The sequence below is a fragment of the Erpetoichthys calabaricus genome, chromosome 2, assembly GCF_900747795.2.
Source record: "Erpetoichthys calabaricus chromosome 2, fErpCal1.3, whole genome shotgun sequence".
Classification (NCBI taxonomy): Eukaryota; Metazoa; Chordata; class Cladistia; order Polypteriformes; family Polypteridae; genus Erpetoichthys; species Erpetoichthys calabaricus.
The window spans coordinates 133652362-133666504 of NC_041395.2; the positions used below are offsets into that span (position 1 = coordinate 133652362).

A 14143-nucleotide genomic window follows, 5' to 3' on the forward strand; every position below is an offset into this window, starting at 1 on the left:
CCAAATGAAGAGTTTTGTTTTAGCAAATATTCACAGAATGGTGTTACTAGGTGTTTTTGATTTGCCATTGCTAAAAATTAACGGAGAGGCTTTAATCTCTTGACTCTTTATGAAGACAAGAAAAAACTCCACAAAAAATCCTTGTAGGGAAAAAAATGGAAGTAATCTTGGGAAAGACAATTCAGAAAGAGACCACATTCCAAGTAGGCAGGGCATGAAATAGGTATCAAAAATGGGGTTAATATAATATACAGCAATATGTCTGGTAGACTGGCGGGCTGAACAAGCATTATTTTAACTGTTAACAAATTTCCCTAGTTCTTCTTATGCTGACTCAAGCAGTTTAAACATTTATTCCATCAGGCAGACTAACACACATTTCTAGGAGTGTTCCTTTATTTTGTGATCAAATTTGTATGTTTAACTACACAATAAGGGCGGCATGGTGGTGCTGCTGCCTTGCAGTAAGGAGACCTGGGTTCGCTTCCTGGGTCCTCCCTGCATGGAGTTTGCATGTTCTCCCCGTGTCTACATGGGTTTCCTCCGGATGCTCCGGTTTCCTCCCACAGTCCAAAGACATGCAGGTTAGGTGCATTGGCGATCCTAAATTGTCCCTAGTGTGTGCTTGGTGTGTGGGTGTGTGCCCTGCGGTGGGCTGGCGCCCTGCCCAGGGTTTGTTTCCTGCCTTGCACCCTGTGTTGGCTGGGATTGGCTCCAGCGGACCCCCGTGACCCTGTAGTTAGGATATAGCGGATTGGATAATGGATGGATGGATGGAACTACACAATAAACAACATGTAACAAACAATATGCAGATTAATATCACGGTTGATAAACAGGACAGGAAACATATACCATGTTGTGATAAAAAAAAATCTGCCCACCCTGTTTTTACAGATTACTGAAAATTTTTTAAATATGTTTTGTCTTAATTGTGCATTGTATTAGTAAACACACGAAAATCTAAGAGGAAAAAAAAATTAAATTGATATAACATCTTATAATTTATGGTATAGTCATATTGAGATAAGGAAGGAATTATCCTGAGCAAGACAATATTGGTTGCAAGATTTCCACAGGTGAACCTAGAGAAGAATCATACTTCAGTGGAAACCACCATGTCTTATCATTAAACCATGATTATGAATTATACACGATATCCCCCTATTGTCAATGATAATTAAGAGTTTATTTTATATAAAGAGTAGTGGTTCTAGGCGTGTTTACTTTGCCTAAGAAAAACAGCAGACCAAGAATTACCAATCATTTCTTATAGTAAATACCCTGTTACAATAAACACAGGGGCGGCATGGTGGCGCAGTGGTAGCGCTGCTGCCTCGCAATAAGGAGACCTGGGTTTACTTCCCGGGTCCTCCCTGCGTGGAGTTTGCATGTTCTCCCCGTGTCTGCGTGGGTTTCCTCCGGGTACTCCGGTTTCATCCCATCAGTCCAAAGACATGCAGGTTAGGTGCATTGGCGATTCTAAATTGTCCCTAGTGTGTGTGTGTGTGTGTGTGTGTGTGTGTGCGTGCGCCCTGCCCGGGGCTGGTTTCCTGCCTTGCGCCCTGGGATTGGCTCCAGCAGGCCTCCGTGACCCTGTAGTTAGGATATAGTGGGTTGGATAATGGATGGATGGATGGACAATAAACACATCTATTTTATTACATGTATTTATAGGAAAATACTACTTACATTCAAATCTAGCATCCAAACCATTTATTTAAAATTGGGTTAAATTATAATGCATCTGACAATATACTGTAACATTTATCACATTTAGAAGCAATTACTTTTAGAAATATTATTCATATTTATAATACATAAAGCTTAAATCACAGCCATCAAAGGCTGGGTGCCCTGGTCATTAGGACACTCTTAAAACAAAAGGCAAACATAATGAAAGAGAGCTAAAAATACTTACCATTATCATCAAAGCCATGGGTAATCTCATGGCCTATAACCATACCAATACCACCAAAGTTCAAAGATTTGGACTGGCCTTTACCAAAAAAGGGTGGCTGAAGGATTCCAGCTGGAAAAACTAAAATAAAGAAGCACATTGTAAATATATAGAATCTAATTATCACACAATTTTATGTGATGAGGCTACAGACACCTCAATGAAATTAGAGAATAATTAGAGAATAATTTCACTTTCTATAATATCCCACTTGTCATCTTAGGGCACCCATTTCATTACAGATGCACTTCAGGAATGGTCTTTTGGCCCTGTGATAATTATATTCCAGTGTATATTGAAAGGAAACACAGAAGAGTTTATAAAGATACAAACTTTACATCTACCTATTTTACAATTCAATATTGTACTTGCACTTATTTTTCCATACATAGCTAAATAGCAAGAATAAATGGATTTTCTACTATTGATCCTCAAAGGCATAACAAATTAAGACAAGGTGCCAGAATCTCTAAAAAAAACCTCCTTTATTTCTTCCTCTATTATGGCATACTAGCCAACCCGCCGCCGCATAATCACGCCGCTTTTTTAATGATTTTTAAGCACAGGGAAAAAAATTAACATTTGAAAAATCCGTAATTTAATAAACCACCAAGAAAAGTAACATTGCAACAATGCACGCTACGAACCAACATACAATCATCGTTCAGTATGCACTGCCTGCTCATGTGCCCGCCCCCAACGCTTTTGTCTCTGCTACAGTCTGCATGCACCTCTGAGCCACGTTGTCTTTTCATTGTTCTTTGCGGTTCCGGCTGCTTTTCTATATATAATCCACCAAGTCACCCGACCATGGTAGTAGTGGGGGTGGGGGGGGGTGTGTACAAAGGGCAGGGACGTAATCAGTGCGAGCGTATGACCCGCACTTACTGGGAATTCCTCGTTCGTGGGGAACAATTGCAAGCCCCGGTCTCCATCACGAATGGGGTTCAACGGCTTACCTACGCCTGTTGGCGCCGGGTAGACAGACGTTGATCCATTCAGTGTAGCGCGCGTGCAGTACCGGACATCCAAGACCTGACCTGTTAATGCTCAATCTCACGTGGCTGAAAGCCACTTGTCCCTCTAAGAAGTTGGATGCCGACCGGTTGGCGATCGTGTAACTATTTAGCAGTAGGGAGTCTCATTCGTTTTCGGAATTAACCAGACAAATCGCTCCACCAACTAAGAACGGCCATGCACCACCACCCAGAGAATCGATAAAGAGCTATCAATCTGTCAATCCTCTCCGTGGATGCGTGCCGGGGAATAATGAGTATCTATATATCTTCTTAGATATAGAAAGCGTCTGATGCGGTGTTTGGTGAATTGTTGCAGTTTGTGAGTTAACAGTTGTGATGGTTTTACACTCCAGTACATTGCGGTGAACGCTGGTAACAGTCAGGCAGGCGGGCGGAGAGGCGTTCTCGTCCCATGCTCTTAGAGTTGGTGAGTGTGTCTCTGTATCGGTTCGAGTTGTTGGGCGGTGCTCTGTCGGTGCTCGGTCGGACGACTTGGTGGATTATATATAGAAATGCAGCTGAAACCGAAAAGAATAATGAAAAGTCAACGTGGCTCAGTGGTGCATGTGTACTGTAGCAGAGACAAAAGCAAGTTGGTGAGTTGTTGCGTCCGGGCACATGAGCAGGCACTGTGAATGCCTTGAGAGTGTGGGTGGACGCATGCTTGAGTTGGTGGGCTGGGCTTTGTGAGTTGACTGACATGGCTATTTTTTGCGTATCCCATGGTTGTCTTCCAGCAGTGTGAATGCCTTGAGAGACAGGGTGTCCTTGTTTGGTGAGTTGTTGCAGTTTGTGAGTTAAAAGCTGCGATGGTTTTACATGCTGGTAACAGTCAGGCGGGCGGGCAGGCAGGCGTTCTCGTCCTATGGTCTTAGAGTTGGTGGGCGTGGCTCTGTGAGTTGTCGTCGTATCCAATGGTCTTAGAGTTGGTGGGCATGGCTCCGTCCTGCATGCTCCATGGGTGTCTTGCTCGCTTGTGGCTTAGTGAATTACAGTGCATCTGGAAAGTATTCACAGCGCACCACTTTTTCCACATTTTGTTATGTTACAGCCTTATTCCAAAATGGATTAAATTCATTTTTTTCCTCAGAAGTCTACACACAACACCCCATAATGACAATGTGAAAAAAGTTTACTTGAGATTTTTGCAAATTTATTAAACATAAAAAAATTGAGAAAGCACATGTACATAAGTATTCACAGTCTTTGCATTGAAGCTCAAAATTGAGCTCAGGTGCATCCTGCTTCCCCTGATCATCCTTGCGATGTTTCTGCAGCTTAATTGGAGTCCACCTGTGGTAAATTCAGTTGATTGGACATGATTTGGAAAGGCACACACCTGTCTATATAAGGTCCCACAGTTGACAGTTCATGTCAGAGCACAAACCAAGCATGAAGTCAAAGGAATTGTCTGTAGACCTCCGAGACAGGATTGTCTCGAGGCACAAATCTGGGTAAGGTTACAGAAACATTTCTGTTGCTTTGAAGGTCCCAATGAGCACAGTGGCCTCCATCATCCGTAAGTGGAAGAAGTTCGAAACCACCAGGACTCTTCCTAGAGCTGGTCGGCCATCTAAACTGAGCGATCGGGGGAGAAGGGCCTTAGTCGGGGAGGTGACCAAGAACCCGATGGTCACTCTGTCAGAGCTCCAGAGGTCCTCTGTGGAGAAAGGAGAAACTTCCAGAAGGACAACCATCTCTGCAGCAATCCAGCAAACAGGCCTGTATGGTAGAGTGGCCAGACGGAAGCCACTCCTTAGTAAAAGGCACATGGTAGTCCGCCTGGAGTTTGCCAAAAGGCACCTGAAGGACTCTCAGACCATGAGAAAGAAAATTCTCTGGTCTGATGAGACAAAGATTGAACTCTTTGGTGTGAATGCCAGGCGTCACGTTTGGAGGAAACCAGGCACCGCTCATCACCAGGCTAATACCATCCCTACAGTGAAGCATGGTGGTGGCAGCATCATGCTGTGGGGATGTTTTTCAGTGGCAGGGACTGGGAGACTAGTCAGGATAAAGGGAAAGATGACTGCAGCAATGTACAGAGACATCCTGGATGAAAACCTGCTCCAGAGCGCTTTTGACCTCAGACTGGGGTGACGGTTCATTCAGCAGGACAACGACCCTAAGCACACAGCCAAGATATCAAAGGAGTGGCTTCAGGACAACTCTGTGAATGTCCTTGAGTGGCCCAGCCAGAGCCCAGACTTGAATCCAATTGAACATCTCTGGAGAGATCTTAAAATGGCTGTGCACTGACGCTTCCCATCCAACCTGATGGGAGTATGAGAGGTGCTGCAAAGAGGAATGGGCGAAACTGGCCAAGGATAGGTGTGCCAAGCTTGTGGCATCATATTCAAAAAGACTTGAGGCTGTAATTGCTGCCAAAGGTGCATCGACAAAGTATTGAGCAAAGGCTGTGAATACTTATGTACATGTGATTTCTCAGTTTTTTTTTTAATAAATTTGCAAAAACCTCAGTAAACTTTTTCACGTTGATATTATGGGGTGTTGTGTGTAGAATTCTGAGGAAAAAATGAATTTAATCCATTTTGGAATAAGGCTGTAACATAATAAAATGTGGAAAAAGTGATGCGCTGTGAATACTTCCCGGATGCACTGTACATATATAGATTTATAGCACTACAGCTTTTGTTGTAAGTTGTGCTTTACATTTATAGTTTTTGGTTTCCAAACTTTATTAACCTTATTAATTAATTAATTTCATCTTATCTAAAGTACATGAGGTGTAGCTGATGCTGCAAAAATTGGTTGAAACCTTGCTGTAAGCTCTGCCTTTCTTCAGTTTGCCTGTTTTCCCTGCATCCACCATTTGTTTACACAAAAAGATAATTATATTAGAGTCTGATGACTGGTGTGGCTTTCATGAAATGAGTTACACAAAACCTCACCTGTGGGTGAAAGTTGGCCATGGAGATGAAAAGCACATATGCTATTCAGCAATACAGTACGTGAGCAATCTCAATACATATATCAATGCACAAAAACATTCTACCGGGTATGTTCTGAGGCTTTTCTTTTTAGTTTGGACAAGTGGCCATGGACTTTTTTTTTATAGATTTTCGTTGAAGAGTATAATATTCCATATAATCAAGATTTACTTTTATTTAGAGGATAAATAAAAATGCCCATGGACATCTTTAAACACAAAAAACAGCAGAGTATTTTTTTTAATGTATAAAAAAATTGCCCACCTAAGAATACATTTTTGAATGGAAAATTAACGTATACCAAATTATTCTGATTTGAAAAAAATATCAAAATTATATTGTACACTTCATTTAAAGGATACTAAAATGACTGATTAAAAAAAATAAAATCTAAAGCAATCATCACATTTCATCTTGTGTTATATACTTTTGCATTATTTTAAATTTATTTTTACTTTTTACAAAATTAAGGTTGCTATATAAATACGGTATACCTAAAGTACTTGTTTAATGTATGTTGCCACTTTTATTTTATGAGGGACATTCAAAAAGTTTCTGCATTTTTATATTTTCGTTGGAAAGGTGGGAGGAGTAGTAATTGGGCATTAAAAAGTTGGTACGACTCTGGGAAAATTGCATCGCCAACAAACATGACTATGTAGAAAAGAGATATAATTTGTTTATGAAATTCTTAATAAATAGAGTTAAAAAAAAATGCGGAAAATTTTTGAACGTCCCTCGTATATTCCCTTAGAAAACTGGCTCTAATTTGATTAATTAAATATGGCACGCACACAGCACAAATGTCTGCAAAACTGTGACAGAAGCAGAGCACTGGCACTGGGAAACTTGACTTCCCTTTGTTGATGTTTAATGGGTTTGAATCACATGCCTGACCATTGACAGTGGGAAGTTTTCATGCACTCGACATGCTTGTGGGTTTTCCTTCACTTTTCCTTCCACTTCCCTAAAGATGTACAGATTAGGTTAACTGTCAATATTAAACTGGCTCATGAATTTGCTCTACCATGGACTGAAATCCCATCTAGGGCAATTTCCTGCCTTATGCCCTGTACTGCCGGGATGGGCTCTGCCTCCACTCCCTTATCCAACCTGGAACTAATCAAATGATCACTGAATATTTAGAAAATCCTTCATAGATCTTTTTCTAGAATCATGCTCCATTTAAAAAAAATAGTTAATTATTAAATAGGAAAACACAAACATGACTGCATTATATAAAACATATTCTAAATTCCAATAATGTTTTAATTTGACTCACGTTTGAAATAACAATGTAATATTTAGTAACATACCCTATTGGCAGCATATTCTGGGTATTGTATAGTTGAAATCCATGCACTTAAAATGCCAATCCAGGATAAACGAATAGTATTTCCTGTGTTCATCCTGTGATATTTGTTGTCTATTTTGTTGTACTCCTTCTCTTAGATTTGTTGTCTTTAAATGGATTTTAGTCCCTCTATCTGCACCTGTTTTTAATGTTGAGTTTACATCAACTCAGCAGTCACCTGCAGCACCATGCTAGGTGATGCTGTCCCTCACAGGTGGCTTCACTCTGAATGGCTTCAGTGACCTGCATGAAATTACTACACTGTTGGTCATGTTGCTGATTTCCAAAAAAGATGCTGAGCTATAATAAGACAACCTTTATGCTTGGACTAATATTAGAACTGTGATATGCACTGAAAGAAAATAAAGTGCATGCAATCAAAAAAGAAAGAGAAGTGTTACAGAGTGATTTGTAGTGATTTTAAATTGTGTATTTGGCATGGTGTGTGAAAGCTAGTTTTAGGACTTCAATTTAGCATTAAATGTACTGATTTTTTTAGGCTAAGTGAGTTAAGATTTAAGAGGCACTCATGTAAAAGCTTACCTTACCATAATATTGTATTAAATTGAACCAAAACCTGTTCTAGCTGATCAGGTTCAAGGACTGCACACTCACAAAGGGTTAAATTAGAGTCAGCAAGTAAAGTTAAGTTATGGGAAGGTGTAACCATCAAGGGATGCTCTTCATGAAAAAAGATTGTGTTTATTTTTATTTCACAGATGGCACAGGATTGAAATAAACACACTAAAAATTTAACTGTTAAGTGTGACAGGGATTGATTGATCAGATGAACTTTCTCATACTGAGCAAAATAAAAAATCATATTTGAGGAAGCAGTGACTTATCATAATTATATTTGTTTTTTACAGACCCAGGTTTAAGCCAGTGATCCATAATAATATCTTAACCTTGAAGATGGTATAATGGGAGGTAGCTCAACACCATTAATGTAGCCAAAACGATGTGTGTTATGGACTGTACTGAATTAGGGTATTAGGGATGAGCTTTCAAGGTGGACATTAAGGTGAATTTAATAGGGATGTCTTTTATTTCTTATGAAAAATCTACGTAAGTTTCTGCAGCCCATGGTGTTAACCTGGCATGACTGTCACATGTACAATACAACCACAGCTATCGGATACAGTAACACACATAATGATATTATGAACAAAAAACAATAAAAAAGTGAATAATAAATAAATTTCCACAATATCAAATGTTGATAAATTATTCAGAGAAATACAGAGGTGTCTGACATGAGGAAAAAAAGCTCAAACAAAGGGGACATGTGTAACACAGAAGAAATTTTATATACAGTAGAGTCTCGCTTATCCGACATAAATGGGCTGGCAGAACATCGGATAAGCGAAAATGTCGGATAATGGGAGGTGTTAAGAAAAAGCCTATTAAACATCAAACTATGTTATAATTTTACACATTACGAGCCTAATACAGTGGATCCTCAGTTCACGAACATCTCTGAACACGTACAAATCGGGTTATGACCAAAAAGTTCGCCAAACTTTTTCCTCTGTGCAAGACCACACACTCGGTATAGGAACAAGCCAGTTTGCCTTTCGGTTTGTGCGCGCCGATGATTTCCGCACGTGTTCAGTCTCTTCCTGTGCATTCCCTGTGCAGCGTTAGATAGAGAGCACGAGACAGAGAGACACAGACAAACACATGCACGCGCAAGAGAGAGACACATGCACACACACGCGAGAGAGACACATGCACACGCCCGAGAGAAAGAGAGACATATGCACGCGCAAGAGAAAGAGAGACACACGCACGCACGCACAGACGCGCGAGAGAGAGAGACACATGCACGAGAGACACACACGCAAGAGACGCACGCACACACATGCATGCGCGAGAGATGCACGCACGCACGCACATACACACACACGCGAAAGAGACGCACGCATGCACACACATGTGTGAGAGAGACGTACGCACGCACGCGAGAGACGCACGCACACACACACACACACACACGAGAGAGACGCGCGCACACGCACGCACGCGCGCGAGAGAGACACACACGCCAGAGAGGGCCAGCCACATAATCCACTGTAATCATGTTTTACAACAAAACAACAGAAAAATTTAACTGAAAAAATGAACTTAGCAACAAAAAATAGACTACGCTCACGCTCGCAACTTGCAGTTCTTGTTGCCGATTGATGCGTTTTTTTTTTTTTTTGCGGTGGGACGTCGGATAATACAGAATGTTGGATAAGCGAAGGTTGGATAAGCGAGACTCTACTGTATATGCAATTTTCTAACTTAAGGTATAAATTCCATACAGACAGTATCTGAACTCAGATCCATGGTGTGATGAAGTAGTTGCATTAAACACGGAGTCACCATACCACCCCAAAAATTTTATTATATTTATAAACATATCTGAGATGTATTTTTTAGCAAGACAGTGGGTTACATATTTAATTTCCTTTCCAACACTTCAGCAAACTACATAAAGTTTTTGATGATAAAACAAAAGTTTCTCAAGATTATTTCCTGCTTTATTGAGTGACTATCTGTGATCTTTTCTAATGGACGCCTTTCATCTTTCACCTGGTGCAGCTGCGTTGTTCTTATGTGTGACTGCATGTTTCTTGCGGAGAGGGCTTATGTTCTTTTTCTCCGACGCAGAACCCTCATCTTCATGTGAGGGGTGCATGAACGTAACTTAGAGAGTAAAATTGAATAAAAAAAAAAAAAACGCTAACTTTTACAAGTACCATAAATTTATACCGGCTGTTACAGACACAAATCAAATATATGTTTTTATTCTATAATAGTAACAATATGAGCAGCTCATTACTCAAGAGGGTTGCGTTCATAATTGAACCAGCGACCTCTTGATTACAAGTCAGCAGTTCTTACCACTGCCCCACCAAAGCTGTCGTGTCATGTCATGTCAGTGTCGTACCCTAACCGGATTTCTTTTTCTATGATTATATTCTTAAATAAAAACCTACTTGTTATATTATACTTGTATCTTTTGTTTATTTATCTAATGTTTATTTGACATTTGGACTTCCGTCTTCATGCATTATACACTTCATATCTACATTTTGCCAATTATTGCTAAAATATGAAAAATGTTTCTTTTTTAGTTATGTCTTCAACAATTCCTGCCTTGCATTTCATCCTACATTTACACAGATTGCTGTAGACACAGAAAACACATGAAATGTATGTATTCCAAATGACGATATATTTTTTACCCTATTCAACACCAGGTACCTCACATGCAGATAAGGAACCTTGGCTTGAGCTGGGACAGCTTTTTGCCTGAGGTGAGCTCCATTGAGGGGGAGGGTGGGATAGCAGGCTGCTTGTGCTGATCAACACATTTACAAAACAAAAGACGCTGATGGAGAGGTGTGAAGGGATTTAAGATGGGCCAGGATTATGAGTTTTTCGTAGGTTTCAGGGATTTGAATGTGTCAATGCAGCTATTCACTCCCATTCAGAGATGGGATTAAATATTACTGTTCATTCATGTGAGCATTTTCTCTCATTCTTTGTCTGCAAATTCGATACTGTTCCAACTGACTATGTACTTCTGGTTGTTAATCATGGCATTATTCCCTTCATTATATACTCCTTTGATGTTGTTTCATTATCACAGCTAAAAAGTACCTATTGACATACTTAGACCTACTTTTTGTCCTCTTGATGTTATTCCAACGTGTCTTTTACTAGAAGCATTTGATGTCCTGGGCCCAGTACTGTTTGATTTTATAAAAGATTCTATCAGTAAAGGGGTTGTGCCTTCATTTTTTAAATATGCGGTGGTGCGACCTTATCTTAAAAAGGTAGAGTTAAATCCTGGAATGTTAGCTCATTTTCGCTCAATTTTTCAATTGCCATTTTTGCCTAAAATATTAGAAAGAATTATTTAGGATCAATTGGTCGATCATCTTAACTCTAATAATTTATTTGAGATCTACCAATCTGGCTTTAGATGTTATCATTGTGTTGAGACGACCCTTCTGAAAGTATCTCTCATATTACTGACTCAGGTAGGGCAGCAGATTTTGTCCTCCTAGACCATTCTGCAGCTTTTGACACTACTGATCACGTGATCTTGAGCATCTGGTGGGGCTTAAACATGCAACTCTTAACTGGTTCAGGTCATATCTTACTTGTATATACTTTCAGTGACTTTGAATTCCTCTTTTTTATCTACTGCTGCTGTTAAATGTGATATATATATATATATATATGTTAAATACTGATGCGCTGTGCAAGAAAGGACAAAGCCGGTTATACTTCCTTAGAAGGCTGGCTTCCTTCAACATCTGCAATAAGATGCTGCAGATGTTCTATCAAACAGTTGTGGCGAGCGCCCTCTTCTACGCAGTGGTGTGCTGGGGAGGCAGCATTAAGAGGAAAGACGCCTCACGCCTGGACAAACTGGTGAGGAAGGCAGGCTCTATTGTTGGCATGGAGCTGGACAGTTTAACATCTGTGGCAGAGCGAAGGGCGCTCAGCAGGCTCCTATCAATTATGGAGAATCCACTGCATCCATTAAATAATGTCATCTCCAGACAGAAGAGCAGCTTCAGCGACAGACTGCTGTCACTGTCCTGCTCCACAGACAGATTGAGGAGATCGTTCCTCCCCCAAACTATGCGATTCTTTAATTCCACCAGGGGGGGTAAACGTTAATATTTAACATTATACATAGTTATTGTCTGTTTTTTTCACCTGTATTATTATCATTCTTTAATTTAATATTATTTATTGTATCAGTATGCTGCTGCTGAAGAATGTGAATTTCCCATTGGGATTAATAAAGTATCTATCTATCTATCTATCTATCTGTTCCTCAGGGATACATTTTGGGTTCTATTTTATTTTTTACATATCTTCATCCTGTATAAGCTATTTTTAGTACGTTTGCTGTTTCTTTTCACTGTTATGCTGATGATGCACAATTCTGCAATGAATTGGTTGCACAATTGTTTTGAAGAACTAAGATCCAGGATGGCTGACAATTTTCTCTATCTAAATCAACATAAAACAGAAGTGCTGATAGTTGGTCCTACAGCCAAAGCTCAAATTTGTTTTGAAGTTCTTGGCTCTTTTGTGGACTTTTGCATACCTCAAGTTCAGAATCTTGGGAGTTATTTCTAACAGTAAACTTTCTTTTGAGAAACAGATTAATTCTGTAGTCAAGAATTGCTTTTTACATCTCTGTCTTTTAGCCAAGGTTAAGCCTTTTTAATCTCCGAGGGTGAGAAAGTTACTCATGCTTCATCTTTTCTCAGCTTGATCACTGTAACTCATTGCATTCTGGGATCAGTAAATCTGTGATATGCAGGTTGCAGCTCATTTTTTTGGTTGGAGAAAAAAAGTTTACCTCTATATCTTCAATTTTTGCTTCTTTCCACTGGCTGCCAGTTAGCTTTAGAACTGATTTAAAAATTTGCTTCTGCTTTTTAAATCATTACATGGGTATGTTCCTGCATATTTATCTGAATTGTGTGTTTACACTAACTAGCCAGAGAGCTTAGATCTACTGGTCAGTTGTTTCTTGTGGTTCCTCGTACTGAGTGCAAAACTAAGGGTGACAGGGTTGTTGCAGCTGTGCACCTCATCTGTGAAATTCTTTAACTTTTTACATTAAGGAGTCCCCTTCAACTGAACTGTTTAAAAATAGATTGAAGACAAATTTCTGTCCTCTAGCTTTCAATTCCCTTCTCTTAGTCATTTGTTTGTTTTGATTTACTGCTGGTTGCATTGTGTTTTATTCTATTTGTTTTATTTTATATTTATTGTATGTTTTAATGTAAAACACTTTGGCTACAGCATTACTAATGTTTTAAAAGTGCTCTATAAATAAACTGACACTGAAAGGTCATTTTCTCACTGTACTCTAGGACCTTTGAAAGGAAGATACTTTAATATGTTTTATATATTATTGTGATACTGTCTGAGTCTTCAGGACTGATGAAAATTCTGGAACAGAAAAGGTGTGAGGTGTGGAAAATTGGGTTGGTTCCTTTCAGCAAGGTTTCTGATTTGAAAGTTGTAGAATAATTGTGTTGATGAGAATCAGGTTTGAGATGGTAGAAAAATGTGATGATCATTTAGTGGTGCAACAGATAAAAGCTTCTCTGTCTTGAAGTCTTTCCTGCTTTGGTTCCATATTGATGGACAATTGGATTATTGGTATACTGACGATAATTTGTATTTACTGGGGCACAAAGCAGGACATGTAAGGAAGTATTACAAGATTTTATTTCTGTTGCAGACAAGGCTTTTGTATATCCATCAATTTGTGTCTATGTCTGTGATGATGCGGGTTCTGCTCCATGCTCCCATCTAGCTTCTGGGGAGCTCTCGAACCCAACACTGTCAATAATATCACCGATGAGCTAGACAGTGAAGACATCAACAACAAAGCAAGGGGATGGTGCAAAAAGTGCAGAGTGCTTTTATTAAAATCAACAAAATCAAAAACAATATATAATAAATAAATAGTGCAGTGTCTCAAATAGTTCTTAAATAAATAATTCATTAAAACAGGTGAAAAGGTGGAGGTTAAAATCCAATAAATACATCCATTAAAAACGAAGTTAAAAACAATGGCTGGAGGCAATGTTTTCTTAAAAATCCGGTGCTTACTTCTTTCTACCGGTGGCTCCCCTACTTCTCCCATACAGGACCCGCAACAGGGGAGTCGCCCTACCAGCAATTTCAGCTCCCTTCAATTCTGTTCCAGTAGCCTTCCGATCTCCGGCTACGTATGGCTCCAGCTGGACCAAGACTTTGGTTCCCTCCCCAGCGGCCAGGGCATTCATGCTGGGGCTCAACACTCTCAATGCCTCCTTGACTG

General features: G+C 39.7%; 1 protein-coding gene across 3 annotated transcripts in view; it reads right to left on the reverse strand.

Moving 5' to 3' along the window:
* Positions 1-14143, reverse strand: part of LOC114646352 (neprilysin-like) — a 98323-nt gene that overhangs the window by 14649 nt on the left and 69531 nt on the right. For all 3 annotated transcript variants that reach the window (XM_028794509.2, XM_028794510.2, XM_028794511.2), the window contains one exon: positions 1922-2041. In XM_028794509.2, the coding sequence (XP_028650342.2) occupies positions 1922-2041 (120 nt within the window). The remainder of the gene's footprint in view (positions 1-1921; positions 2042-14143) is intronic.